This window comes from Plecotus auritus (assembly GCF_963455305.1).
Source record: "Plecotus auritus genome assembly, chromosome: 6".
In the NCBI taxonomy this organism is placed as follows: domain Eukaryota; kingdom Metazoa; phylum Chordata; class Mammalia; order Chiroptera; family Vespertilionidae; genus Plecotus; species Plecotus auritus.
Window position 1 is genome coordinate 2,677,308 of NC_137773.1, and position 27,664 is coordinate 2,704,971.

The 27,664-nt window shown below is 59.7% G+C and overlaps 2 protein-coding genes across 4 annotated transcripts in view; one reads left to right on the forward strand and one right to left on the reverse strand.

Moving 5' to 3' along the window:
* Positions 1 to 226: 226 nt before the first annotated feature.
* On the forward strand, positions 227 to 8,341 carry FSCN1 (fascin actin-bundling protein 1). The gene is made up of 5 exons (XM_080674296.1): positions 227 to 1,213; positions 5,998 to 6,154; positions 6,256 to 6,377; positions 6,577 to 6,744; positions 7,141 to 8,341. The coding sequence occupies exons 1-5, from the start codon at positions 382 to 384 to the stop codon at positions 7,341 to 7,343; spliced, it is 1,482 nt and encodes a 493-aa protein (XP_080530422.1). The 5' UTR covers positions 227 to 381; the 3' UTR covers positions 7,344 to 8,341.
* A 5,878-nt stretch (positions 8,342 to 14,219) lies between these two features.
* The window catches only part of RNF216 (ring finger protein 216), a 119,136-nt gene continuing 105,691 nt past the window's right edge, over positions 14,220 to 27,664 (reverse strand). For all 3 annotated transcript variants that reach the window (XM_080675807.1, XM_080675809.1, XM_080675808.1), the window contains exons 16-17: positions 17,203 to 17,272; positions 14,220 to 16,812 (exon numbers count right to left, since the gene is read on the reverse strand). In XM_080675807.1, coding sequence (XP_080531933.1) covers positions 16,493 to 16,812; positions 17,203 to 17,272 — 390 coding nt within the window. In that variant the 3' untranslated portion in view covers positions 14,220 to 16,492. The remainder of the gene's footprint in view (positions 16,813 to 17,202; positions 17,273 to 27,664) is intronic.

The following is a 27,664-nucleotide window of genomic DNA, read 5'->3' on the forward strand; positions in this document are numbered from 1 at the left end:
CTCGGTCTGCGGCGCTGCGGGGGCCCTGGCGTTGGGGGTAAGGATGGCGGTCAAGGTGGGGGGCTACAGAGGCCCGCGGTGCAGGAAGAGGGGCCCCTGCGAGCCGAGCTGGCCCCCCGCGCCCCCGCGGCTCCAGCACTGCAGAGCCGGCGCCCTCGCCCGCGAGCCCCCTCCCACGCCGAGCCCCGCAGCGAGCGGGGGCGGGGCTTGCGGCGCTGACGTCACCGGCCTATAAAGGGGCCGGGGCGCCGGGGCCGGCTTTGTGGAGCGCTGCGGCGGGGCGCGCGGGACCGCGGTCGGGGAACAAAGGAACCGGGCGCTGCCGCGGGGACCCGCCACCGACCTCCCGGGCCGCGCCGGCGCCTGCCGCCCGCCGCCACCATGACCGCCAACGGCACGGCCGAGGCGGTGCAGATCCAGTTCGGCCTCATCAACTGCGGCAACAAGTACCTGACGGCCGAGGCGTTCGGGTTCAAGGTGAACGCGTCGGCCAGCAGCCTGAAGAAGAAGCAGATCTGGACGCTGGAGCAGCCGCCCGACGAGGCGGGCAGCGCGGCCGTGTGCCTGCGTAGCCACCTGGGCCGCTACCTGGCGGCGGACAAGGACGGCAACGTGACCTGCGAGCGCGAGGCGCCCGGCGCCGACTGCCGCTTCCTGATCGTGGCGCACGACGACGGCCGCTGGTCGCTGCAGTCCGAGGCGCACCGGCGCTACTTCGGCGGCACCGAGGACCGCCTGTCGTGCTTCGCGCAGACCGTGTCGCCGGCCGAGAAGTGGAGCGTGCACATCGCCATGCACCCGCAGGTCAACATCTACAGCCTGACCCGCAAGCGCTACGCGCACCTGAGCGCGCGGCCGGCGGACGAGATCGCCGTGGACCGCGACGTGCCCTGGGGCGTCGACTCGCTCATCACGCTGGCCTTCCAGGACCAGCGCTACAGCGTGCAGACGGCCGACCACCGCTTCCTGCGCCACGACGGGCGCCTGGTGGCGCGCCCCGAGCCCGCCACGGGGTACACGCTCGAGTTCCGCTCCGGGAAGGTGGCCTTCCGCGACTGCGAGGGCCGCTACCTGGCGCCGTCGGGGCCCAGCGGCACGCTCAAGGCGGGCAAGGCCACCAAGGTGGGCAAGGACGAGCTCTTCGCCCTGGAGCAGAGCTGCGCCCAGGTCGTGCTGCAGGCCGCCAACGAGAGGAACGTGTCCACGCGACAGGGTGAGTGGGCACGCCGCCCCCGCCTCCCCCGTCCTTGCACAAAGCGCACCCCACCCCGGGCCTTGCAGCCTCCCGCCCTTTCTCGCCTGCGGCGCCGCTGCAATCCCGAGCGCTGCCCGGTGCGCCCCTGCTAGGCGCCCAGGCTACCTCGTCCCGCCCCGGGACGTGCGCTCCGGCCCGAAGGAGGGAGGGGGCGGGGGTGGGGCTTTGCCCAGCTTCGGGCGCCGCCGCACAACCCCCACCCTGGCCCCTCGCTTGCGCCGCCCTGTTTCTCCGACCCCCTGGCCCAATCAGGGTTCTCCCCACGCGCGCTGATCCCTCGGGTCGGCGGGCCCAGCCTTGGGGAGGGTACACCTCTCGCCCATTTCCTCGACCCCCTCCCCGGGTCAGCGGACCTTTAGCCTCGAGGGCGGAGGCGAGGGTCGTCACACGCCCTGTAGCGCCCCCAACCCCTAGGGCCGCCTTTCGAGGGCGGGAGGGAAGGCTTTGATCTTCGCGGGGCGCGCTCCGCCTCCCGCCCTCCCGGCGTTTCTCCACCTCTTGCTGTCGGGAGGGGTCGGCCTCCGCTGGGGTGAGGGCCCCCGGGGTCTGCCCTTCCCCCCGCCCCTCCTCCAGCGCCTGCCCTCGTTCGAGGCCGCGGCCTTTGTGAACAGGGGGGCGGGCTCCTCGGCAGGGACCTCCCTCGCCCCCTTTGTCCTGCGCGGCCTCTGCAGATGGGAAAACCAGATGCGCCGGCGGGGGGAGGGGAGTCCGTGTTCTGCGGGGGCCCCCCCTGCGGAGGACTTCCCCTCAAACCCCGCGGGACTCGGTGCCGGGGTCGGGAGCCTCCCTCCTCCCGCCCGGGACCCCGCCCTGCGCCCTGGGCTTCCCCGGGCCGCGGCGCATTGCTCCGTGGTCGTCCGAGGGCAGCTCAGCGCCGAATCCCTCTGGAAGTCCCCCCCCCCGCCCCCCCGAGTGAACCCACCCGAGACCCCGGCCTGCAACCATTGGCTGCAGTTCCCTGCTCCTCCCCTGGCCTCCCGCCGACCTGGCCGTTTCCCAACCAGAAGTGAGCCCCCTCTTTCCCTCCTCAGACCCCCCTTCCTCCTGGGGCCCCTGCGCCTTTGGTGAAGAAGGCAGTTGATTTCTGGCAGCAGAGGCCGCGCTGGAGGGACCTGTGGGGTCTTGCTCCCGGGGATGGGAGGTTGGCCCCCAGCCTCTGGAGGTAGCTGGGTGGAGCCCAGCCCGTGCCCCCTCCGCGAGGCTGCCTTCCTGGGGGCCTCCTGCCCTCCCCCAGGGGGGGGGTTAGGCCCAGAGAGGTGAGGCCTGCCGCCTGGTCACCGCCGGAAGCAGCATGCAGAACTGGCTCTTTCTGACCCTGGAGTGGGCTCCCATCTGGACCCCCTGCTGCCTCCGTGCCTCTGGGGCACACGTGGCTCCCCCTGCCTGTTCTCACTCTGCACTGGGTGGGGCAGGTCTGCCCACTTGTTCAGCAGACAATGAGCCCCTGACTCGGGAGACCACTGAGGCCTGAGTGGCCAGCCAGTGGGCATGTTCTGGACGATTCCGGGGGGGTGGGGGGGATGCTCTCACTGCGATGGGACCAGCATCCCCGGGGTCAGGCAGAGGCCTGGGGTCCAGGAAGTAAATCAGGACTCCAGGTTATATGGGGGGTGCCCTCTGAGGCAGGCGCTTGAGCTGCGTGAAAGGCTGCGTGGAGGGTAGCTCATGTGGCCGGTGTGTGCAAAGGCCCTGGGGCAGGAAAGGGCCGAAGCCCCCGTGAGCTTGTAGCAGTCGCTGGCCAGCCCGGCCAGATGCCCGCTCCTCACGTGAAGCTTGCTGGGGTGTCAGGATGTGATTCAGGCTGATGGGGCAGAAGCAACCGGAACTTGGGCCAAGAGAGGTGTGTTGGCTCATCTGTGAGTTTAGGGGAACGTGGAACTAGGGGAAGGGGCTTTGGGGCCTGCTCTTGGGGCTCTGTCGGCTTCAGATCTTGGGGTCTTCATCCATTCTCACATGAGCTGACCCTGGGTCTTCAGTGGGGTGGGGAGGACCGAAGGACCCAGCGTTGGCATCGGGGGCGTGGGGGTGTCTGCAGAGGCCGTTTTGGACAGGCCTGCGTGGCACGGAGGCAGCGCCCAGCGCACCCGGGGAGAGGCAGCCAGGAAGGAGGAGGATCCTGGGCTGGTGGCGGAGGGATGTGAATCATCCCGCCGGCCTGCGGCTGCCTGGTGGGGGTGGGGTGCTCCCACTGAAGCTGCAGCCTGCTCTCCTGCCTCAGTTTCCCCACCTGTAGGGCTGGCTACAGGCTGCCCTGCGCACGTTTTCAGCCAGCCTTTATTTCTGGGGGGAGGCCATCAGGGCCCAGTTCGGGGCAGGGTTTGCCACCAGGGAGTGGGCGCCTGGTGCCCGAGCGCTGATGTGCGTGGCAGGTGGCACGTGGCCGTGCTCACAGGTGAGGACCTGGCGTGGGCAGGGGGGAGGATGGCGAGGGCAGGGGGAGGATGGCGAGGGCAGGGGGGAGGATGGCGAGGGCAGGGGGAGGATGGCGAGGGCAGGGGGGAGGATGGCGAGGGCAGGGGGAGGATGGCGTGGGCAGGGGGAGGATGGCGTGGGCAGGGGGGAGGATGGCGTGGGCAGGGGGGAGGATGGCGAGGGCAGGGGGAGGATGGCGAGGGCACTGCCCCTTGGGAACCTCCCCTGCCCCGGCTCCAGCCAGACCCTGGGCAGTGCCTCCTGTCCCAGCTGCTCCCGCAGCCTCCTTGCTGGCCGCTGCGCCGGGGACGCCGCACCAAGGAAGTGCCCGGTCCAGCCGCTCGGAGGCCAGGCTGGCTGAGGAGGGCTGGCCCGGCTGGGCTTTGCAGGATGTAGACGAGTTCTCACGAGGCGGGGCACGTCAGGCCCAGGGAATGGCTTAAGCCAGGGTGGAGGAGCCATTTGACGTGCTCAGGTATTGGCAAGAGTGACTGGAAAGAGAAGAGGGGAGGGGAGGGGGGGGCGGGGAGGGGGATGGGGGACCGGGCCAGGATGCTTCCATACTCTTCCCCTAAACTGAGTGAGGGTTGGGGGGAGTTTCCTGGGAGTTTGGGAACTGCTGAGGCTGAAGGGGGTGGGGGTGGGGGATCCAGGTGTCTGTGGCGCTCTGGAGGAAGGGGGTGGGTGTGCCCATGGGCTCTGCTCCATGGAGCCCCCGTACCCTGCCTCCCTCGGGCTCCTGTGGCCTATGAGTCAGGTTTTCTATGCAGCTGTTGATCTAAAGAAAAATCCCAAAGAAAACCCCGTTTCCATAGTAACCCAGCTCCAATTAGAGACTGCAAGGCCAAGAGGGGGGCCCTACCTTGTCTGGGCCTGGCCTTGGAGCAAGAGGGGCCTTGCTGGATCGCAGGGGGGCGATAGCCCCCTTTCCCCACTCCTTCCTGTTGTCTACGTGGCACCAGGCCCCAAACCCCCTCAACCTCCGGCAGAATGGAGGGGGGGCCCTCTGCCAGGCAGAGCGAAGCCAAGGCGGAGAGGAAGGTGTGTTCCCCAAGGCACCTGCCTGGCCCCCACTCCGGGGCCCTCGCTGGCGGGCCTGGGCCTTCTCATCAAACCTGGCACCCCGGGCTGTGGGGTGTGAGTGGGGAGCAGGTGGCGGGGACGGCCCTGGGCGTGGAATGTGCGCGTGGAGCTCCCTTTGTTCCTCTGGGAAGGAGGATGCAGTGACCATTCCATGGTCCGCGCCCACGTGTGCCCACACCCCGTCCATAGAGCGGAGGGCAGAGGGCCCGGCCGGAGCCTGCGTGCCCACCTTCCCTCCTGGAGCCGCCAGGGCCCAGTACTTTCTCTCTGGGTGACCTTGATCAAGGACACCACCTCCCTGCCTCAGTCTCCCTCTTAGTGAAGTGGGGGTGAAGGTCCCCATCCATTGGTGCTGATGTGGGGACATGTCATTGGGTTAAGAAGGAGCGGACACCTTTCAGGCCCTCTGAGTGGCGGCTGGAGAGCTAAGGGTGGGTCCCCGGGAGGGTGTGCTCAGACCCAGGCTCCTGGTCTGAAGGGACACTTGACACCCATCACCATGGTCCCGACTTCTAAAGGCATCAAGCCCCAAAGGTAACGCCCTGGGCCCTGGGCAGACTCCTGTGGCTGCGGCTCTCAGAACCCAGGCGCCTGGGGCTGGGGATTTGTTCTGTTGGGACAAATGCAGAACCATGCAGCTCATATGCAAATCGAATGTGCAGGGGCTTAGGTGTCGTAGGGAAGCCAGGGTCCCAGGGCTGCGGGTGCGGGAAGATGTGTGGCTTCATGTTCACGCGTGTGCGAGCTTCCGGAGAGAATCAGCCTCAGGTTTCACTCCGGCTCTCGGAGGCGGGGAGGAGGGCGTGGCCATGGCCACCGGCCCCCCAGGAGCGGCACTGCCGCCTTCTCCCTCTGTCCTCTGTCCTCTGTCCATCTGTCCTCTGTCCATCTGTCCTCTGTCGACGTCGTCATGGTTTTTGGTCGTTTTTAAAGCAAATCCCTGGCATCAGGGCATTTCATCTCGAAACGTTTGTAAAATGGGGCCCTTACATAACCACCACGATGAACAATGATTAATCCTCCGTATCTCATCGAGGGCCACGTGACGGTCCCGATCGGCTCCGGAATATTTTTCTGCAGTTGGTTTGCTGGAACGTGTCGGTTCTGTCATCAGAGAAAGTGACATGGACAGGACGCAGCCGGCTTGCGCCTGGCTGGCGCTGGCTGGCCCGACGCTGTCCTCTGCTCTGCCCCCGGCGTTGGTGGAGGAGGGCAGGCGTGGGTACCAGCTTGAGGCTCTCCCCCAGGTATGGACCTGTCGGCCAATCAGGACGAAGAGACTGACCAGGAGACTTTCCAACTGGAGATCGACCGCGACACCAAAAAGTGCGCCTTCCGCACCCACACGGGCAAGTACTGGACGCTGACAGCCACCGGGGGCGTGCAGTCCACCGCCTCCGCCAAGTAAGTGCCCGGGCCGCCAGCCACTGCCCTCACTCGCAGCGGGCCCTTCCTGGGGGGCTGGGGCCGGGGGGCTCCCCCTGACTCTGTCCCGCCTCACCCAGGAGTGCCAGCTGCTACTTTGACATCGAGTGGCGCGATCGGCGGATCACACTGCGCGCGTCCAATGGCAAGTTTGTGACGGCCAAGAAGAACGGGCAGCTGGCCGCCTCGGTGGAGACAGCAGGTAGCCTGAGGGTGCCCCAGACCCGCGTCCCTGCAGGGTGTAACCGGTGGTCACTCGCCAACACCCCCGAGGCCCGCGCGTCCCCCAAACTGTCCCTGCCACCCTCACCCAGGGCTGGATGCGGGCAACCCCAGGTTCCCGCTCTCTGAGCGTCCCAGCCACACCCCCGTGAGCTCACGCCCCTCCCTTCCTGGGCCAGGGGACACGGAGCTCTTCCTCATGAAGCTGATCAACCGCCCCATCATCGTGTTCCGCGGGGAGCACGGCTTCATCGGCTGCCGCAAGGTCACGGGCACCCTGGACGCCAACCGCTCCAACTATGACGTCTTCCAGCTCGAGTTCAACGACGGCGCCTACAACATCAAAGGCAGGTTCTCCCGGGGGGCGGTTGCAGGGGGGCTCCAGGGTCCGGGCCCGGGAGAGTCTCCTGCCGTCCTGGCGCTCTTTGGGGCTCAGCCTGGCCTCCCTGGGCCTGGGCCTGGGCCATTCCAAGCCCCAGAGGGCAGATGTCCCGAGGCCACCAGTGGCTCTGGATTGGAGGGAGACTTCCCAGCCCACCGCAGGCTGGCTGGGGCAGGAGGAACCAGGTTCTGGAAAGGGTGGGCAGGGGAGGACGCGCCCCGAGCTATGGGACCAAAACCCAGTGGGGGGGCGGCGGGGTGAACCCCCATCCAGGATGGGTGGGTGGGAGACCTGGGTGGAAGCGGCGATTGCAGGGTGGGGAACAGAACAGGGCCTGACAGGGTCTCGCCCCTCCCCCCAGACTCCACAGGCAAGTACTGGACGCTGGGCAGTGACTCCTTGGTCACCAGTAGCAGTGACACCCCTGTCGACTTCTTCTTTGAGTTCTGCGACTACAACAAGGTGGCCATCAAGGTGGGCGGGCGCTACCTGAAGGGGGACCACGCGGGGGTCCTGAAGGCCTGTGCGGAGACCATCGACCCTGCCACACTGTGGGAGTACTAGGCCCCGCCCCCCGCATCCCCGTCCCTGTCCCCCCCCCCGCCCCCCGCTAATTCCTCTCCAGGTGGGCACCGCCCAGGGTGGCGAGCCCCTTGCCTTTCCTACTGGAAACCCAGAGAAAACGGTGTCCCCCCTGCTGCCCCGCGTGGCCTCTCCCGGCGGGTCGGCGCTGCGGCCTGGCCCTTCGTGGGACTGGGGACCCTCCGTCCTCTGCTGTGGGCGAGGCTGACACCTCTTCTGACCTCAGACAACTCTGAGCCTTATTTCCCCAAAGTGGCTGAGGAGCAGTGGGGGCTAGAGCCCTGGGTGTGGCGGGGGTTTAACTGGAATCTCCTGCCCGGCCCCCCAGCCGAGGTTCTCCCCCAACTTCCCAGGAGCCGGGCCCTTGGCCCAAGCCCTTCAGTGGCCCCTTGGGGCGAGCTAGTGCCCGTCACCTGTCCCCTCCGCACGGAGCGGGCCTGCCCTGCGTGTGCCCCCTGTGCTCCGGGGACCCTGCTCCTGTCTCTCTCACCCTGGCCTAACTGGAAGCAGAAAATGACCAAATCAGTATTTTTTTTTTTTTTTAATGAAATGTTGTTGGAGGTGGCGCAGGCGAGCCTCGGGCAGCACCTCCAGGCCTTGGGGCCCCTGCTCCGTAGTGGTGGGGCAGGGAGGGCGCCTCCCCAAACCCAGAACCTGCCCCCACCTTCCAGGGGTGCTCACTGGCCCGCCCCCTGCCCGCCCAGCCAGAGCCTCCAGCCGGCGGATTGGTGCTCCTTGTCTGGCTGGATTCTGGGTCTCGGGGTGGGACGAAGCCAGGTGTCACCCTCCTGTAAGGAGACACCCAGCCCTGACCGTTGGCTCCCAGCCGCACCCCTGCCAGCCCCCCAACCCCCGTCTGCCATGCATCTCACTCTGGGTGTCTTGGTCTTTTATTTTTTGTAAGTGTCATTTGTATAACTAAACGCCCATGATAGTAGCTTCAGACTGGAAAGAGCAAAATAAAATAACGCAAAACCAGCGCCAGGGAGCCTGTGTGTGTCGGGATGAGAGCAGCCGGGAGGGGCGGGCCCAGGGCGCTGAGGGGGCTGAGTAGCCAGGACCCCTCCGGGGCCAGGAGGACCCTGCAAAGGGATGGCCTGTTCTGTGCACTGGGGTCCCACGCCGCTGGCAGGCGCTGACTTTCTGGTTGCTCAATGTCCCGCCGCCTGGGGCAGGAGGCTTTGCGGTGGCGTGCGTCTGCATGGTTAGGAGGTAGCCATCCAGCCAACAGCAAACAGGCGGGCAGGTGGCCTTGACTGGAACTTGAAGGGCCAGGCCCTGAAGTAGCGCAGGAGGGCCTATTCCAAGGGCTGTGTGGTGGCACGGGGCCTGGGAGCGGTGGGCTGGATGGCCAAGCTCGCAGGCCAGGGCGGGTCCCCCCATCGCAGCAGGACCCCTGGCCCAGCTCTGGGTGGGAGGGAGGCGGCACTTTCCCAGCTGCAATGGGGACCTGGGTGCTGAGCCCACAGGTGACCACGTGGCCAGCAGCGGGGACCCCTGGCAGACGGGCTCTGGGCTGGCCCTTCTGTCCTTCGCTTCATCCAGGGCACCCTTGGTGGGGGTGCTGGGTTTCCATCCTACGCAGGGCCAGCGCAGCAAGACAACCTTCCGTGGTGAACAGGGTGCCTGCCACGTGCGTGTCCAGTAAGGCGGTAATTGAGGGACAGGGACGTGCGGTGCATGGGGGGTGGGGAGGGGAGGGGAGAGGAGGGCACTTGGGGCTCCGCCAGCCTGGAGCCGCCTGGTTCCCACCTCGCTGCGGGAGCAGTCAGCGGAAGCGCTGATTGGCTGCTGATGACGAAACTGAGATGCCTGCGCTGTGATTGGTGGTCCCTGGGGGAGTCTTGAGATTGACAGGAGCAGATGGGGGCTACAAAGGGATGCCGGGCCTCCAGCGGTGTCCTGGCTGCCAGCCCCGCCCGTGAAAGCCGGGCTGGAGGCCAGAAGCGGCTCAGTGACGTGGGAGGAACAGCTGCACGTTCCGGACCTGCGGGTGGGGGGCGGCTGAAAGGGGTTTGTTTGGGGTGGGCCCCAGTCGGGCCCTTGAACATCCTGCGGTGCCAGGGGCAGGGATGGCCTGTCCTGGGATGTCCCAGGGTGCCCCCTTACATGCCCAGGCAGGTGCTGACTAACATCAATTCTGCAGAAATGGGCTCCTGAGCTGGGAGGCTGTGGGTTCCCGAGGGAGGAGGAGGCTCAGGCGTATGGGGGCGGGGCTCAGGCGTATGGGGGCGGGGCTCAGGCGTATGGGGGCGGGGCTCCCACCTATGGGAGGAGGGACAGGGAAGGGCGACCTGGTGCAGGGAACCCACGGCCCAGTTGAAGGCGCCCTCCCCAGGCCCAGCCCAGACTTGTGCCCCTCGGTGGCGTGTGCGCAGGTGTGTGGACAGATGTGCACCGTGTGCAGGGCGTGGGCGTGGGCGTGGGCATGGGCTCCGCGCTCAAGATTCCTGTGGGGTTGGTGCAGTCTCAGACGCACCAGGCAGGTCAGGGGGACAAGCACTGTCCCCAAGGAGCCACCCGCAGTGGGCAGTGGTGAGGGACCACAGCCTGTGGATGCTCAAGGGCTGAGGGGCCCTGGGAGGGTTCCAAGGACCAGTCAGAAGGGAATCGCACTCCCTTACTCCATCCTCACCCGCCCACCTCAGGTCGGCACTTTGCTACCTGATTCTCACAGCCCGGCAGATGAGGCTGTGATTACCCCTGTACAGCGGGGAGGCGCGGTTATGGGGGGAGGCGTGGTTATGGGGGGAGGGAGCGCGGTTACCGGGGAAGGCGCAGAACTGGGATGTGCACACATGCAGAGCCCACGGGGAAGATTCTGGGTACCACACCCCAGGACGGTGCCGGCCCACGCCCTCCCCTGAGGGTTTTAACTGGCACCTTCTATACTGATGGAGAGGAAGCGACTAGAGAACACGGTTCTCCCACTGAACCCTGAGCGAGAGGGAGAGCAGATGGGAGGCAGACGCGGCCCTGTCCTCAGGGGTCCTCAGGGGTCATGAGAGCAAGGCGCAGGCTGTGCCTCCAGGGGGTGAGGGGCCCTGAGGAAGGGATGCTGAGAAGGCTGCGCGGGGGACGCGGGAGGCACGCATTCAGCAGCGCTGCTCGCCGGAGGCTCGCACACCTGGTTTCCCAGGTTAGTGAAACGCATTGTGTAATCAGGCAGAACCACACGGGAAGGAAAAGCATTAAAACATTATCAGTAAAAAACACAACTATCAGTAGTGCCTTTCAAAATAAATCCTCACCTGAGGCGAGGGCGAGAGCGAGACGTGAGAACACGAGTGGCCGCTCACCTCGAACCAAACCCGCTACTGTTTGGTGACGCTGGGCCACCGGCAGGACGATCAATGGTCACCTTTATCCGGCGAAGCACTCCTTTTTCTTTATACTTTTCTCTGTTTTCAAGGTTTTCCTATTTTAAAACATGTATAACTGGCAACTGTGTCTCTAAAAAGCGATACCCGTGCGGGTGGACACGGGCATTACCCTCACACGCGCTCCTGACCTGAGCAGCTGCCGCCGAAGAAAGGGGTGAAGGCGCCTCCGGGAGGTGGTCCCCGAGGAGAGCCTCAGGCGTCGATGGAGGCTGGTGGCAACGCGAGGCTTTGCAGGGGAGGAACCGCTGACGTCATCAAAATACCCCCCCCTCCTCTGATTCTCCCGCACGTGGAGGTGTGGGTGGCAACCCCGCGGGAGCATGTGCATTCCCGTAGCGGGGAATGCAGAGTAACTGGGGCCAATCTCCACACAGAACTCTCAGGCCCGGCCCGTTTGCCCAGTGCAGAGAGCATCGGCCTGCGGACCAAAGGGTCCTGGGTTCGATTCTGGTCAAGGGCACGTACCTTGGTTGCAGGCTCCTCTTGTTAATGTAAAAACATCCAAACCTGTAAAGAATTATTGTGAGTTGATTTGAGCCAAACTGTCGACAATTGCTGGGAAGCAGAATCTCAACGGATTGGCTTAGTGCTCCGGAGAATGGCGGGTTTCCATCTTTTATACACTGCAGTCAAAGGTGGGAGGTGGGTTACATGAAATCCACTGGTGATAGAGAGGCGGCAGGAAGCAAAGCAGGACACCTCTGGGACTGGATGAAAAGTAAAACGATAGACACATACTTAGGTGGGTAACAGTCAACAATTAACATGGTAACAGTAACAAAGGGGGGATCTGTGGTCTCTGTCCTGGCACCCAGGGCATTAGGTGGTGCCCTGAGGGGTCCGGAAAAAAGGGAAGTTACAAGTGACCCAGACCTTTCGAGGGTGTGTTATGATAGATGCAAAAAGACAATAGGCTCAGTTAGGTAAAGGTGACCTTGTCAGTGAAGATACCGGCCTAGGAGGTGACTTCCCGCCATCACTGCTTCTAGTTAAAGTTTAATTTCAGACCATGCTTTGTGGTTCCTTTAGGCCTGAGTTTGCAAGACGGCCATGCAGGCCTCCCCTGAGCTGTCAGGTGAGCATATGGCCCCTTTCGTCCACACTCTCCGGACCAGGCCCTGTTCAGGGCGTGTGCAGGAGGCAATTAATCCATGTGTTTCTCTCACATCGATATTTCTGTCTTTCCCTCTCCCACTCTCTAAAAAAATCAATGGAAAAATATCCTTGCCAAAACCGGTTTGGCTCAGTGGATAGAGCGTCGGCCTGCGGACTGAAGGGTCCCGGGTTCGATTCTGGTCAAGGGCATGTACCTTGGTTGCGGGCACATCCCCAGTAGGGAGTGTGCAGGAGGCAGCTGATCGATGTTTCTCTCTCATCGATGTTTCTAGCTCTCTATCCCTCTTCCTTCCTCTCTGTAAAATATCAATAAAATATATTATAAAAAAAAAAAGAAAAAAAAGGAAAAATATCCTTGGGTGAGGATTAACAACAACAAAATATTTAATTCACTTAACAAAAAACAGAATCCTAATCTGTGTAGCTCAGTGGATAGAGCATCGGCCTGTGGACTGAAGGGTCCCGGGTTCAATTCCGGTCAAGGCCACATGCCCAGGTTTCAGGCTGGATCCCCAGTAGGAGGCGTGCAAGAGGCAGCGGACCAATGATTCTCTCTCATCACCGATGTTTCTATCTCTCTTTTCCTCTCTGAAATCAATAAAAATATAAAAAGAAGTATCTTACTAAAAAAAAATCAATGGAAAAATATCCTTGGGGAAGAATTAAAAAAAAAATCTCACAGGAGGCCTAGAAAAGACAGATGAGAGCTGTTTAAGAGCCACAGACCTGGAGAGGAAGGAAGAGAGCAGGCTGCAGGGCAAGGTCTGAAATCACTTGGTAAGAACGAAGGCCTGAGCCAGTGCAGGTCCGGTGCTGCAGCACGCCAGCCGGTACTGTGACTGCTACGTGGATGGAGAAAGATTGTAGCAGGTGAGGAAAAGAGCCATCACTTTAGAACTAAACAGGCCTTTCCAGGCGAGAGGCAACAAGCCTCTGGTTGAAGTCAGTAAGCACAGCTATTCAAGAATTACTAATTCAGGCAGAAGCCCAGAGTGTTCCGATGAGGAGACAAAGCAGGAGTACTTAGGAGAAGGGGAAGGGGACACTCCCCCGGAGAAGGAAGGTGTTGCTATAGGTGCAGGCGAGCTAATAGTGATGTTAATTGAAAATGCCCCCAAGTTTCAGCTCCCCGGCAGGTATCTGCTTTATCTTTGCACAGTTCTTTGGGACACAGTGTTGCCTTAGGCCCAGTCCCAAGGTCATTTTTTGCCGTTTTAAAATGCCAAAGATTGGAGGCCTCAGGTGACCAGGGCAGTTCCTCCGGGATGGCAGCTCCGGCTCCATTTTAAAGTGGCTCCATTGTTGTTAAATTGTTGAAACTGTAGAGACTACGATATTGTTGCAAATAGGCAACATGTCCAGGAACAAGGACTAGACAGCACAGGGAAATTTAAAAACACACCGACCCATTCAGAAGGGTTTATTTCAGAATACAGGTGACCCTCCAACAGCGCGGGTTTGAACTGTGCGGCCCACCTACACGCGGGTTTCTCTCAATGGACCCTCTCAGTTTGAACCTGCGTGCTCATCGGTCCACTGGCGTTGGGAATCCAGGTTTGTGATGAGGGGCGACTGGAGTTAGACTTGGATTTCCGACTGTGTGGGCGGTTGACGCCCCCTTACTGCATTGCTGGAGGGTCAGCTATACTTTTTTAACATACACAAAAAGAAGAATAAAGGAACCATTCAATAAACAGCTGCCAACAGCAGGAGAGGGATTGCCCCGAGTTTCATTAAAGCTTTGAGCTCGGTTTGAGCCCGAGTGTGCTGTGGTCCACCTGTGCCCAGATTGCCCACCGGGACCCGGGGCCGATTCCTGCAGGTGGGAGCCTGGCACCCAATAGGAGATGCTGTGATGGGGCAGCCGTGGGCTGGGGCAGTGGCAGGGAAGAAGCTGTGCCAGAGGGAGGAGGCCGGGGCCGTAGGGCAGGACCCAACGCTGGGCTTCTCTGCCGGGTGCTCTCTGCTCTGCAGCCTTGGTATCGGGGACTCAGAGGGTGAGGTTTCTCCCATTCTCACCCAACCTTCAGGGAGGTGGGGGCAGAGCTTCTGCAAGTGGCTCTCCAGGCAGCATCTGCTGCAGCAGTCTGGAGGAGGGGCTGACCACGATTTCTCAAAGGACATTCTGTGCCAAAAACCCCCCAAAATAAGCCACTTGTGCCGAACCTGGGCCCACTTCTCTCCTGGGCAGGGGAGGAGGGAAAAGCTTCCTCCCCGAGCGGCTGCTACCCTGGGATCAGATCCTGCGATCTCTGTGGAGTGGTGCTTAGATCCACTCACCAGGAATCTGGGGACCCTGTGGTGCAGCCTGTGACTTCGTGGGAGCAGTGGGGCCACGCGAAGAAACGGAACCAGAGGGAGCAGAGTGCACAAACGTTTATTTACAAAAGTCCAAGGTACATATGATACAGGCTTTTTACACAGTAGTTACAACAGGATTATTTTATGTGTTTCTACTACCAGAAAGTAAAGAAAACATTTAGTAATCATTTCTGCTATTTTTATAAAGTGACAGGTCATGCTCTTTAAGTTTTAAAATCCTTTGCTAAGTGCAAATACTAGATTCCTCTCTCCAGTTTTAAGGCAAGTGGAATGGGACTGTCGCTGGGCAGTTTCTGGCTCTGGGGAGCACTCCGCCCAGAGGGGAGGGCGCCAGGCGCCGCTGGGCATCCTGCTCTGTCCCCCAGAAAGGGGTTTCCTGTCACCTGCATCTTGCAGCCACTTGCTGGCTTGTCAGATATTATGGCCCCATCTCTGCCCCAAACCCCATCACTAGTACGACTGCTTCTTGAGGAGCCCGGGATGCGGTCCTGCCTCTGGGACCCTGAGGTGTCTAGAGGGTCAAGCAGGGTTAGAACTCATGACCCGTGAGCGCCCACTGGCAGGAATGCCTCCTGAGCAGCGGGTGGGTGAGAAACAGCCAGAATTCTCTGAGGACAGGTCCTCAGGTTGGCCTGGGGCAACCATTACTCTGCTCTTGGCATGCCAGGTCCCTGGGGACTTGCTGGGTGGCAGCGACAGGCGCATGCTCCCTGCCCCAGGCCCGGCATGGAGCCGGAGCCGGCTGTGGGCGGAGGTGGAATGGGCCCACTCAGGCAGCGCACGGCTCACCCTTCCCATGGGCGGGTGTCTGCGGGGGCTCACTGCTCAGAGACCACCCCTTTGGGGAAGGAAGCACAGGCACATGCTTTCTCAGGTCCTGTCACTGCCCTCAGGTTGGCAGCGAGGTGCAGGCAGCCCCAGGGAGCACTCCTGGCAGCGGAGACCGGTGCAGGCCTGTCCTCCTGGGCCCCTCATGCCCAGGTGACTGGCTGCCCGCGCAGCCTCCTCGGAGGAAGGGCAGTGAGGGCAGCTAGCACATCTGCTCCTTTCTAATTCTGGAAATACGTCTGAGAAGCCACGGCAGCAGGTGACTGTACGTAGTGCTGCTCATGTCCTGCCGCAGAGCAGGCCTGGGTGGCGCAGCCTCTGGAGCAGGGACAGGGAGGGTCGTCGGCTCCCCCTCCTCTCTGAGGCCTGTGGTGCGCTCTGAACTTCTGGGAACCCCCAGACATCAGTAGCAACAGCCAACACAGGGAGCCAGGCAGGCTGGCCCCGCAGAGGTGAGGACAAGCAGGGACCCGAGTGAGCCTCAACGAACCTCAGGACAGGGCAGCGGCCAGGCCTGCCGAGCACCCGGCGGGGCAGCACCTTGGCGGGAGAAACCCACCCCCCCACCGAGCCTCAGGGGAGCTGTTCACGCCTGGTTCGTGAGAGAAGGCTCCCAGGAACTGCTGCCTGCGAGAGCCACCAGACCCGTTACAGCTGCCCCTAAAGGACCTGCCATTTAGCAAGTGTCAGGGCCAGCCGGCTGCCTGACTTGGGTAACGTGACTTCCCAGACTGAGGGAGTCTAGTGGGCCATGGAACGGTAAATGCGAAGTGAACCAACGCGAACGTTTTAGATGAACCACCGAAAAGAACCCACAGCATGCTGGTCTCATCTGAGTGGCCAAGGGGAGGACAGACCTCTGCACGGCCATCAAGGTGGTGCCCTGGGTTCTGGATGTGGGCGACATGGTACTCTTGGGCCTGTGGCCACTGCTCTGCCCTCTTCACGGGACCAGCGGCTCAGAGTGCCTCACTCGGGGGCCCAGGGCAAGGGAGCGCTGCGACACTGGCCTGGGGACACGACGCTCACCTCCCCAAACCCCAAACGGCACTACTTGTCGCTTCAGCTTTATTAGGAACCGAGGGCTGCGGTGAGGAAGGCCTGTGTGGTTTCGCACTGAGTCGCCTGTTGCCTAGTGGCGAGGGGATGGAGGCGAACCGTCCCCTGGTCTCTCTGCAGGGAGGGGTGACAGAGCAGAGGTGACTGCCTGGGGCCACTGCACTGGCTGCGAGGATGGCAGAACTCTTCGGAAGGGGGTGTGCTGCCCCGATCTCTGGTCAGCAAGAACTAGCCTGCCAGCCACTCCTCCAGGGCACGGGGCCCTGCCAAGAAGGGGGGGAGACCAGCCCACGCTTTTAGGAGCCAAGCCCATCATCCCCACCTAGGAGCACGGCGGAGCCACTGGCCGCGGGGTGGACGGGGATCTGCCAAGCCCGCCTGCCCGCGCCGATCAGTGGGCCCCGGAGGGGCAGGGCTCGGGTGTCAGAAGCGATGGCGCGGCTGGGGGCCGAAGTGCATGGGCAGGTTGTGCTCCAGGGGCAGGTGGACGGGGGCAAACTCGTAGTTGACGCGCACGTTGGGCAGAGGCGGCACATACGGTGCCGGGATGGGACCCATGTTGAGGGGGAAGTTGTTGAACACGGGCCGGACGGGCGGCAGGGGGAAGGGGGGATGCACGAAGGCGTAGGCGGGGATCTGCGGCTGGTGCAGGTTCTGCGGGACGGGTCTCGGCAGGGCTTCCATCCTCTGGACTTTCTCTGGAGGCTTCTCCAAGGGGGGCCCGATGCGTTTGAAGGTGTTCTCTGAAGAGACAGGATTTGGGGGAGAAAACAGGCTGAGCTGAGAAACTCCCTTTAGAGCCAGGGCCTGGAGGGCCACTCACAGGAAGGCCATTGCACTGCTCTGTGGCCTCAGGTGGCCCACTGTCAGTCTGGTTTGGCGGCTACTTGCTTCCTAAGCGGAAACCTACCCCTCGGGACCTTCCTGCCATCAAGGAGGGGCTGGAACTGTATCGAAGCTCTCAGGGGCTCCCCACAGGAGCAGGACAGGGGCTGAAGTGTGTCTACAGCCACCTGAGACTGAACTCCCTGGGTGGTCCCTGGCCGGGCAGAGTGCCAGGGTCCCCAGGGAGGGCCAGCTGCGGGGAGCGTGCTGGGCGGGGCCTGTGGAGGGGAAGGGGGAGTAGCACTTGCCTCCATTCTTTCTTTTCTGTTCCTCTTCGGCTTCCTTCTGGATTTCCTCAATCAGCTTCTCATCATCTTCCTAGAACAACAACAAGGTGAGAAGCTGGCTCTCCACCAGCTGCATGCAGTGTGGAGGCCCCATCGGGATACTGGGGACGTCCGTTTGCGCTGGTCAGCAATGGGGTGAAGCCAGAAATCTGCTGCTGACCAGTGGGCCTTCATGTCACTCATTCCCAGCTCCCCGAGAACCCGCCTTCACCACTGGAGGGGTTCGGGCAGGTGGCCTGCGGTCTGGCCCAGAGCCTGCTTTGTTCCCTCAGCTGTCGGGTCAGCAGAGGGAGAACCTGTCTCACGTAGCTAGAGGGTTTGGGAAGCTAGTAAGTCTGGGTTGGCAGGGCCCGAGGATCCCCTGCTTACAGCCTCCGAGCCCAGCGGTCTGGCCGGCTCCCTGAGTGGGCTGCACTAATGTCTGCTCAGGCCCTCGAGCCCTGAAGCTGGCCCTCAGCGGCAGCACCTGCCAGTGAACGGGGCCCGGGCCAGGCCTCGATGCAGGAGGAATGGCACAGCAGGTTCAGAACAGACCTTGCCACGCCCCTTCCCAAGCTCACACCTGGTGGGCCGGCTATGCTGACCGGCACTTCAGACTTGGATTACCCCAGCCTGGGGCCAGGGGCCAGAGGGGCTTGGGCACGGCAGCAGCTCGGGGCAGGGTGGGGAGCAGAGCACGCTGCACTGTTACACTGAGTGACAGCAGGCCTGTCTGCTTTTGGGTCTTCCAGCTGTTGCTCTTGGAGTTAAGAGCAGCCACGCTGAAGAGTACAGGGAAGGGCAGTGGTGCCCAACGTGGGGCGGGAGGGCGCAAGCAAGCTTTGGTGCTTCAAGAGCCTGCTGTACACGGCATTTCCCCGGCCCAGGCGTGAGCCTCCTCCCGCGGGGTGTGCTCTGGGGGGGCGGGGGGGCAGTATCAGTGGTGGGTCTGCATTTTCCGTGCTGACCTGAGGCCCTGACTGGCTGAGGCAGCCATGCAACTTCTCAGCTGTGGGTGGAGCCACAGAGCGCAGGACGAGCTGGGGAGGACGCTGGGCATCGCAGGCCCAGAGGGGGGGCAGCCCCACGGGGGAGCTGCGCAGTGGACGGTCCGCAGATTGACTGCGCGCGGTAGTAACGTCACAGCCAAGACAGCAGTTTGTGAGTCCGCCAGGCAGTCGTGAGCCCTCGAGGATTCCGGAGTCACGTTTTCACTCACTCAGTCAGCGTGTCAGATACCCTACTCTGTGCTAGACACTGTTCTGAGTTTACTGGTTCAACTTCTGGTCAACAACGGGACGGCTGGAATGAGTGAAGAGCTACGTACTATTGTCCCTCTGTCTGCAGGTGAAGATTTTAGGACGGAATCCCTGGAGACTGGGCTCGCGGGCAACAGTGCGAGCCCCATTCAACTTGGCTCCACACTCTCCAGGCCTCAGGTGATGATCTGGACTCAGTGGTCTCAAGGCCTCTCCAGACTCCGGCATTTGGAAATCCTTACCAGACACCCGTCTTTTCCAGCCTCGCCTGGCCAGCTGTCTGAGCAAGGCCAGGGGAACAGGAGACGTGACAAAGGTTAAGACCCCATGATGCATTTCGGAAGCTGCCAAGTGCTTGCGCACATCAGAGTCGTACGTCCAGGAGGAATCCTGGTGGGTGTCACGTCCACCCCCAGGCAATGCAAAACACGCTAAAAACCCAAGATGCGATCACCCAGCCTCTCTGCGAGCACCCAAACGAGGAAGTCACTGCTCCACAGGGTATGCACTAAGCTAGTCAACACAAAGGGCTCCAGCAACTCGGGGCCTGGTGGACAGTCTGAAGGCCTTCATGTGAATATCAAGGTAAGTTCTACCAATTATCCAGGCTAGGAGCTGGCAACCCTCTATTTTGGTGCCAGGGGCACGCCTAGGAAGATAAAACAAAACGCAAGTGGCGAAGACGAAGGGAAGCAGGAGCGCAGTGCCTACACCTCGCAGCAGGTGACCCGAGGCGAGTTGCCGACACCCGAGTCTCAGCCCCTCGTGGAAAGCAGGCTGCTGGAAGGAAGGACCGATGAGCTCCATGTGTAAAGGCCTCAGCGCGAGGCAAGTGCTCAGGACTAAAGGTAGGCAGTCTGACAGATGGCAGGCTAGAGCTCAGAACGATGAGAAGTTTTGAGAAAAAATGGTACAGATTGGGAGATGCCCCCAACAGTTCTCTCAGTGGCTTCTTTAGGTACAAGTGACAGGTTTCTTGACTGGTCATTTATTAATGACTAGAGGCCCGTTGCAAAAGATTCCTGCAAGAATAGGGCTTCCTGCGGCGGCCGTCTCTGCCACCCTGCCTGCTTCCCTTCCTTCTCTGCCACCCCATTTGCTTCTCCGCAGCTTCACTCCCTTCTGCAGGGCTTGGCTTCTGTCTACGCTGTCTTCAGTCTTCGCTCTGCATCTGGATATGCAAATTAATAGCCATCTTGGTTGGGTTAATTTGCATACTGGCTCCTGATTGGCTTGTGGGCATAGCGGAGGAAGGGCCAATTTGCATGTTTCTCTTTTATTACATAGGATAACTATTAGTACTACCTTCACCATCACCACCACCGAGTCCCTATTCCCACCACATCACCTCAATGTGGGAGGCTCAAGGCCACCGACAGCACAGAAGGCATCTTAGAAACCCCCCATTCCAGCTTCCTTACAGCACAGACACTGAGGACCCAGAGAAGTAAGCTGCTCAAAGTGATGGCTAGCTGGTGGGAAACTAAGCAAATGCTTTATGCTGTTCTCAGTGCCACTCAAATGGCTTTCCTGGAGAAAATGCGCAGAGAGGTCCGGAAGGTTTCCCCGTCCCACTGCTGACCTGAAGGGAAATCTGAAGGGTGTAAGCACTGCTTCTCTCACGGGTCAGTCCTGAGAGCCCTGGCCAGTGTGGCTCAGTTAGTTGAGCGTCACCCTATGCACCGAAAGGTCGCCCGTCAGATTCCCAGTCAGGGCACACACCCAAGTGTGGGTTCCAACTACAGTATGGGAGGCACCTGGTCTATGTGTCTCTCACTTTGATGTTTTTCTCTCTCCCCCCCTCCCTTCCGTTCTTTCCTGAATCATTAGAAAAATAAATAAATAAAAGAGCCAGTATTGAGTGTTGGGTATAGATCAGGCCCTGTGGGTGCACAGCAGAAACAGTTCTGTCAGGATAGGTGAAGAATGAGGGTAAGAGAGGTTTCCCTTTTGGGTAGAAGATTCCAGGTCCCCTAGCACTGCTGAGGGAGGGCGGGCGGGCAGGGCACCTGCCTGATTTTACAATGCGTTCCCTGTGCTAACCCCATGCTCCTGGTGCAAGTTCAGCCTGAATGAACGCAGCGTAAGGATTCCCTCAGGTGGGTCTGAGGCCCTGGCACAGTGAACGTCAGCTGAGCTTCCTTTTTTTTTTTTTAAAATATATTTTATTGATTTTTTACAGAGAGGAGGGAGAAGGATAGAGAGTTAGAAACATCGATGAGAGAGAAATATTGATCAGCTGCTTCCTGCACACCCCTTACTGGGGATGTGCCCGCAACCAAGGTACATGCCCTTAACTGGAATCGAACCTGGGACCTTTCAGTCCGCAGGCCGACACTCTATCCACTGAGCCAAACCGGTTAGGGCCAGCTGAGCTTCCTGATGCGGAGCTGGCCCGGGAGGACAGGGCAGCGGTGCTTGCTGCCACTGAGACCCTCCCTGGAGGAGGGACAAGGAGCCGGCGAGCCGAGCCCTTCACCTTTGGAAGAGAGCCCCTGGACTCTTCCCTTCCTTCCTCTGCTCTGATCACTCCAATCTGGTGAGTGGACTCAAGACCATCTGTCCTTAAGCCCTGTCCTCCCCCGTAGGCAGTGCCCTTAGAGTCTGAATTCAGTCTGTATTTCACCAGAAAATGTCAGCGCTCAACTATTTTGAGCAGTGATTGTTAGCATAAATAATGAGTAAATTGTCAGTTACACCTAGAATATGGGTCAGGAGTTTCAGATTCCAACTTTCTCCCACTGGCTGAAGTCACAGGACACTGTGTTTAGAGACTAAGAACTGAAACACTGCCTAACAGCCCTGGCCAGTGTTGCTCCGTGGTTAGAAAGTTGCCCCCTCCCCGCCCCCACTCCCCGCTCCAAGGGTTGAGAGTTCAATTCCTGGTCAAGGACATGTAATTGGGTTTCAGGTTCGCTCCCCACAATTGCGGGAGGCAACCAATTGATGTGTGTTTCACATCAATGTTTCTCTCTCTCTCTCCAACCCCCTCCATCTTTTTCACTATCTTTAAAAGTCAATGGCAAAAAATATTATTGGGTGAGGATTACAAAAAAACCCACCCAAACACTGCCTAATATATGTATTTTAAATTATAGTTTCAGCCAAGTATGTTAGATTCTAAAGGGAAGATTTCTTACTTCATCTGGGGTGTAAATTCTTTCCACAAGCAGCTTCTCTTAAGCATTTTAAATTCCTCAAGTAAAGAGTGAAGACAGCCCTGACCGGTTTGGCTCAGTGGATAGAGCGTCGGCCTGCGGACTGAAGGGTCCCAGGTTCGATTCCGGTCAAGGGCATGTACCTTGGTTGCAGGCACATCCCCAGTGGGGGGTGTGCAGGAGGCAGCTGATCGATGTTTCTAACTCTCTATCCCTCTCCCTTCCTCTGTAAAAAATCAATAAAATATATTTAAAAAATAAAAGAGTGAAGACAGACTGAGCTGTACACTTTTAAATAGCAAGTTTTATTTTCTATATATTTTACTACAATTAAAAAATTAATGTTAAAAAAAGAGAAGGTAAGTGTAGGGTTATTTTGAGATAAAATCTGAAGACTGGCTCCTCATCAGAACACTTCTTAGGCTCGGGGCTGAGTGACAGGCGAGGCTCCGAAGCCCTCCGAGCGGGGAGCTCCCTGGGAAAACATGCTAGGCACCCGGCTGTCATGGTTCACCGTGAATGAGGACCCCGGTGGAAGCGGCCTGCCATTCTGCAAAGCTAGGACACACCTAGGCTGCTGGAAATGAGAACAATGGGAGGAAGGAGGGTGGGTGGCAGGGCCAGGTGCGTGCGCTGAGTCACTCACAGGAAATCCAGGCGAGCTGGAGGGCTAGGAGCCAGCTCTCCCTCTAAGCACCTCACACAGAAGTAATCTTCCTCACAACTCCCCGAGCAGGTACCAGCCACGAATCCCCACCCTACAGAGGGGGACACCGAGGCCCGGCCTCAGAGCCTGGGAGGCCGGGAACCCGCCCGCCCGCCCTCATCACTGTCAGAGGTGACTATTTTTAGGCCCTGCTTTGTTCTAGAAAGAGTGTATCTTTCCCATCCTGAAATACAAGAGGGTTTTTGCTTTCTGGAATGGACAGAACTCTGCAATCTCCTTTCTCCACTAAACGCAGAGTAGGCAAAACAAAACGCCTCAAGGAGATAAACAGCCAATACGGCCGAGAAGGGGCCACGTCCCCGGGAAGTTCTTGGGAAACCTTCCTTTCTTGGGGTCAGCTCACCTAGAAGTGCACGTGCCAGCCCTAAAGCAGGGGTGGGGAGCCTTTTTCCTGCCGAAGGCCATTTGGGTATTTATCCCATCAGTCTGGGCTATATAAAATTACCCACTGAACATCAGCCTGCTGTATCTGATCAAACATTTCATTAACTCACCCCCAATGCCTTGGCAGGGTCAGACCAAATGATTTTGCGGGTCTTATGCGGCCCGTGGGCTGGACATTCCCCACCTCTGCCTTAACAAATGAGCCACTGGAACTGGCCTCCCTGGCACTGGGCCTCTGAGGTGAAACCAGCAGACTCCGCTGCCCCCGAGTGGGAGTGGGAGCGGGAACTCGGGGAGCCGGAAACCTCAGGTGCAGGCTGGTCCCCCTCCCCCGCACCCGAGGCTGGAGGACTTGCTGGCTCATGGCGACTGAGCCTCCCGTCACCCCTGACTGGGTGCTGTTCTTGGCGCACCTCGATCGTGGACACACACTTCCGGACCTCCCTGCCCGACACATGTTCTCATGAGGCCAAGTTACTTGCATACGTACTACGATGCCCCATAGAATATTCTCCTTCTGGTGGAAGTTCAGAAAGACCAGTTTGGATTCTCACACACACTGACCGCACCAGAGAGACCGCCAGGCACACTGGGCCCAATTCCCATTGGCTACGTAGCCACATGTCATGTTCGAAAAGCCCCGCGGCGCGCTCCCGTCCGAAGGCTGCCCCTGCGCCCCCCTATGTGCCGCTCCTGCCCTCACGCCCGCTCTCCCAGCGCCGTCCGGGCCTCTACCGGGAGCAGCCGGCTCTGAGGCCGCGGTGAGGAGTGAAACCAGACCAGGACAGAGCCTGGCGCTCATGGGCTGACAGCCCCAGGGGTGCCGGTCACTTCTGGCCTCTGTAGGCAGCCGGAGGCCGCTGGCCCTGGGAGTGAGCCATGAGGGCCCCTCCAATGGTTCTGCCCTCAGTGGGGCTGGAGGATAAGCCGGACCTGCTTGAAGCCTGCGCTCCCCTTCGCACCCCCTGGCGAGAGGGACAGACAGCTGTCCGTACTCACTGTGCTGGACACCCCAACAGCCCTGGAGAACAGCCACCGAGGGTGACACCCCACCCAGCACAACTCCCCCGGCCTTCGGCTTGGGCTTTAAGACAGATCCGTAGGTCTGGGTGAGCCCTCCTCCTGGCCCTCCCCTCGGTGAACACTTCCATCAGGGCCACAGGATGTTCCTGTGAGCACGGCTAGGCGGGGGTGGGGGGGAAGACCTGGTGAGCGATCACAGTGTCCCTAGGTGGGCGGCTCTCAGAAGACTGAGTGCAACAGGTGGGGCAGCAGTGAGCCACGCACGCCACTGAGAACCTTGACGGGAACACGCGCAGCACCCTAGCGGGCCAGCGCACGGGACAAAGCAGTAGAGCAGAATGGGTCATGGCATCTCACCGGCCAGCAGATCTGGAGGACACTTTATTTATTTAAATGTTTTTATTGATTTCAGAGAGGAAGGGAGAGGGAGACAGAGAAACATCAATGATGGGAGAGAATCACTGATGGGCTGTCTCTGGCACACTCCCTACTGAGGAAGGAGCCTGCAACCTGGGCATGTGCCCTTGACGGGCATTGAACCCAGGACCCCTCAGTCCGCAGGCTGAGGCTCTATCCACTGAGCCAAACAACTAGGGCTGGAGGACGCTTTAAGTACAGAACCAAGCGGTTGCATCTTAACAGGGAGAAGAGTTTATTTCCTTCCTTTCCCTGAATTCCTGAGCTCAGCAGGATGCAGAGTGCTGGCCTGACACAGACTCTGGCATGCCTGCTTCACGGGAGCTGGGGGGGAGTAAGGCCTGGCGGGAGCATGAGGTGGACGGCAGGCCCAGCCTTGCCAAGTAACGACTGGGCATGCAGCGCCGGCAGGAAGGAAGGCAGAAGTCACCACAGGTTCTCATCAAGAAAAAAACTGCCACAAAACCCAACTTCTTAGCTTCTCTCTCAACAAGCCTGCAGCTCTGCCAGGGCGCAGGGTCTGGACACAGAGCTTAAGGGGAGAGAGAGAACGTGTACTACTCGGTATTAACAATGACCGCCAGCCACAGGCTGAAAGCTTCTAAAACAGACACTCAGCACTTGGCACATGGCTGTCTTGCCGAAACTGAACAGTCCTGAGCCTCTGTTTCTTCAACATTTCTGTCACCAGGGCTGGCTGCCCGCCTGCCAAGCCCCCTGTGCCCAGGGAGGAAGGATGGGCGGCTTCTCTTCTCCATCTGACTTTTTCTCCCCTGGAAAAGGGGGCTGGGAATTCCAAGTCAACGACTGCTTCCCTCTGGCGATATTGGGGGTTGGGATCCAGGTCATATGTGGCCACAGCTGTTGTTAATAAACTTGCAATGATTTCATAAAAGGCTTCCAAAGAGCTGAGGATTTAGTTTCAAATTATTCCCAGATCGACTGCAGATCGCCGAGCAACAGCAGAGTCTAACCCCCGGCCCAGCTGTCCCCCTGCAACAGGAAATTGCAGGGAGGGGTGACGCGCAGCCTGGAGGGGCACGTGCTGTGCAGCTGGGGTCTGGCCCCGCTGGGGAGACGCAAAGGCAAGGCTCTGGGCTGTCTTCTGCAGTCTCTCCTGGGGTGAGGCCCGCACCCACACCTTTCTGTCTAGAGCTCCCCCAGGGGTCCAGAGGCAGCCTGGAGCTTGGCCTTGTTTTGACTCCTCTCAGGGCTAAATGCTCAGCCCCGGGCAGGCATTTGCTAAAGACGACACATCCCCACAGGCCATGCTTACTGGGCTGAGCCATGCTGTGTCCTCTTGGTCAAGTCCTCTAGTGACATCCAGATTCGATCAGGGACATCAATTTGGAGCTGCCAGGCCCCCTTTCTACCATCTGCAACTTGCTCAATGGGGAAGGGGTCCCGTGAGGGGTCCCACTCAGTTCACTGGGCTCAGGGACCCTGTGGGCACCCTAAGAGGACAGCATCTGTATTTGGGACCTCGCTCCAGGACATGGAGACTTTCGGAGGGGAAGGAGCCGACATCTGGTCCAAGACCTGGGCTTGCATCCGGTTTTACCAAGTGACCTGGATGTCATTTTCCTCATCGGTAAGACAGGAAAGTGGCCCTGCCCCCAGGTTGTAACGGAAACAATGGTGTTTAAAACAGTGACTAGAAATAAAACGCTTTGGCCAATTGTGGAAGCTGGGGGATGGGGCAACACGAGGGCTCACTAGATTCTCATTTTCCTTTTGTAGAAGGTAAGTTTAAAAAGTGAAGGAAGCCTGGCTGGAGCGGCTCAGCTGGCTGAGTGTCATCCTGTGCACTGAAAGGTTGCCAGTTCGATTCCCGGTCGGGGCACATACCTGGGTTGGGGGTTAAATTCCTGGTTGGGGCACATATAGGGGGCAACTGATTGATGTTTCTTTCTCTCTCGCTCTCTCAGCATTTCCTTGGGTGAGGATTAAAAAAAACGTTAAGGAAAAACCATGCTGAGGCCAGAAATTAGTTTCCAACCTCAGGTCTGGAACATCGATCTTCCTTCAGGTGGGTTCCCACCTTTTCCTCACCAGCCCCCCGAAGTACTCTTCTGCCCCTCACTGCTGCAACAGTCCTTCCTCCCGGGCCACTGCAGCCGGCTCTCCACGCTGCTGGGGCCTCCACACCGACGACGGGGACGGAAACCCCTGCTCCGACCCGTTACTGACCACCGTGTCCAGCACGTTCTTCATTTGTAAAAGTGGGCGACACGTCTGCCTTAGGGAATGGCTACAGAACTATGTGTGAACACGTATGCGGCCTGTCTGATCCACTGCACACTTGGGAAAAATACGGAGGTTTCCTCACCAACGGCCAGGAGCTAATGATACCAAAATGCAAACTGGCTGTAAAAGCCTTGCGTTTTCTTTGAACTGAACATGCTTCTCACTCCTACAGCCAGAAAACAAAGTTGTAGAGAACAATTCCGGGCAGTTTCTGGTAGCCAAAACCCAAAGATCAATACCGACTCTGTTTTGTATTTAAGGAATTCCGCCAAACTTGTAGGGTCCAGGCTGCCAGGTGACTCCCGAGCACCAATCCCAGCAGTGAGCAGGAAGCGTCAGCCCCGCCACTCAGACAGCCGCAGGCGGACAAGGGAAGAGTCAGCATATCTGGACCCAGTCTAGTCCCGGGAGAACCCTTCCCCCATCGCCAAACGTGTGTTCACTGTGTTGAGATTTCGCTGTGCATTCTGACCCCTAAACCAGAGAACTGTGGTTTGCTGTGGCTGTCTGCTTCTCTGTTTTCTTCTTTCTAAAATGGCATCTTGTTTCTGTAAGACTCCCGGTTGCATGTTTTGGTTTGTTTTAGAGAACTGGCAGAAAAGGGGTGCTCTCACTCATTCACCCTCTTAGCTCTCTAATGTGACGTCAGTTTGGGTCCCCAAGCAATTGCTGGTCCTTACGGATGAGACCCCCGCGTCTCGCTAACCCACGAAGGGACAGCTCCCTCGCTGACAAGTGAGAGACTCTTCCTGGCCGCTGGCTCATTAGCGGAAAACGCTCTGTCCACAGGGCCTGCTTTGTTCCCTGAGCTTCTGAATGGCTTTGTGTTCTCAGAAGCCCCAACAGATGCCGGCGTGGAATTCCATCGGTCTCCTGGTGAGAATTAAGGAAACGAGGCTGATCCCAGTTTTGATGGGAACGGGCCACGATGAACAGAATCTCTGGCTGTGGCTGCCAGAGGAAATCCAAGGGGTTTCTACGTGCCCGACCTTCCTTCCCAGCTATTTTAAGCAAACCCGGAACCTTTCTCAGAGAAGAAGACAACTCAACAAGAAAACAAGGGGCAGCCGCAAGCTATGGCACCCGAACCAGGTAACAGGACAGGAGAGTCCTTGATCATCGATGCCATGCGTGGGCAGGAAAGGAGGGCCGGAGAGGGACGAAGAACCGGGAGGAGGAGAAGAAAGAAAACCAGCGCTAAGAATAGGCCAGACTGCCGGCATCCTCCC

What these genes read in the sequence shown, in the direction of transcription:
- FSCN1 (XM_080674296.1), top strand. Translation starts at nt 382, where the DNA reads ATGACCGCCAACGGCACGGCCGAGGCGGTGCAGATCCAGTTCGGCCTC. An exon ending in CGCCTCGGTGGAGACAGCAG is followed by an intron (nt 6,378 to 6,576) that starts GTAGCCTGAGGG and finishes TTCCTGGGCCAG; the next exon opens with GGGACACGGAGCTCTTCCTC. An exon ending in CGGCGCCTACAACATCAAAG is followed by an intron (nt 6,745 to 7,140) that starts GCAGGTTCTCCC and finishes CCCTCCCCCCAG; the next exon opens with ACTCCACAGGCAAGTACTGG.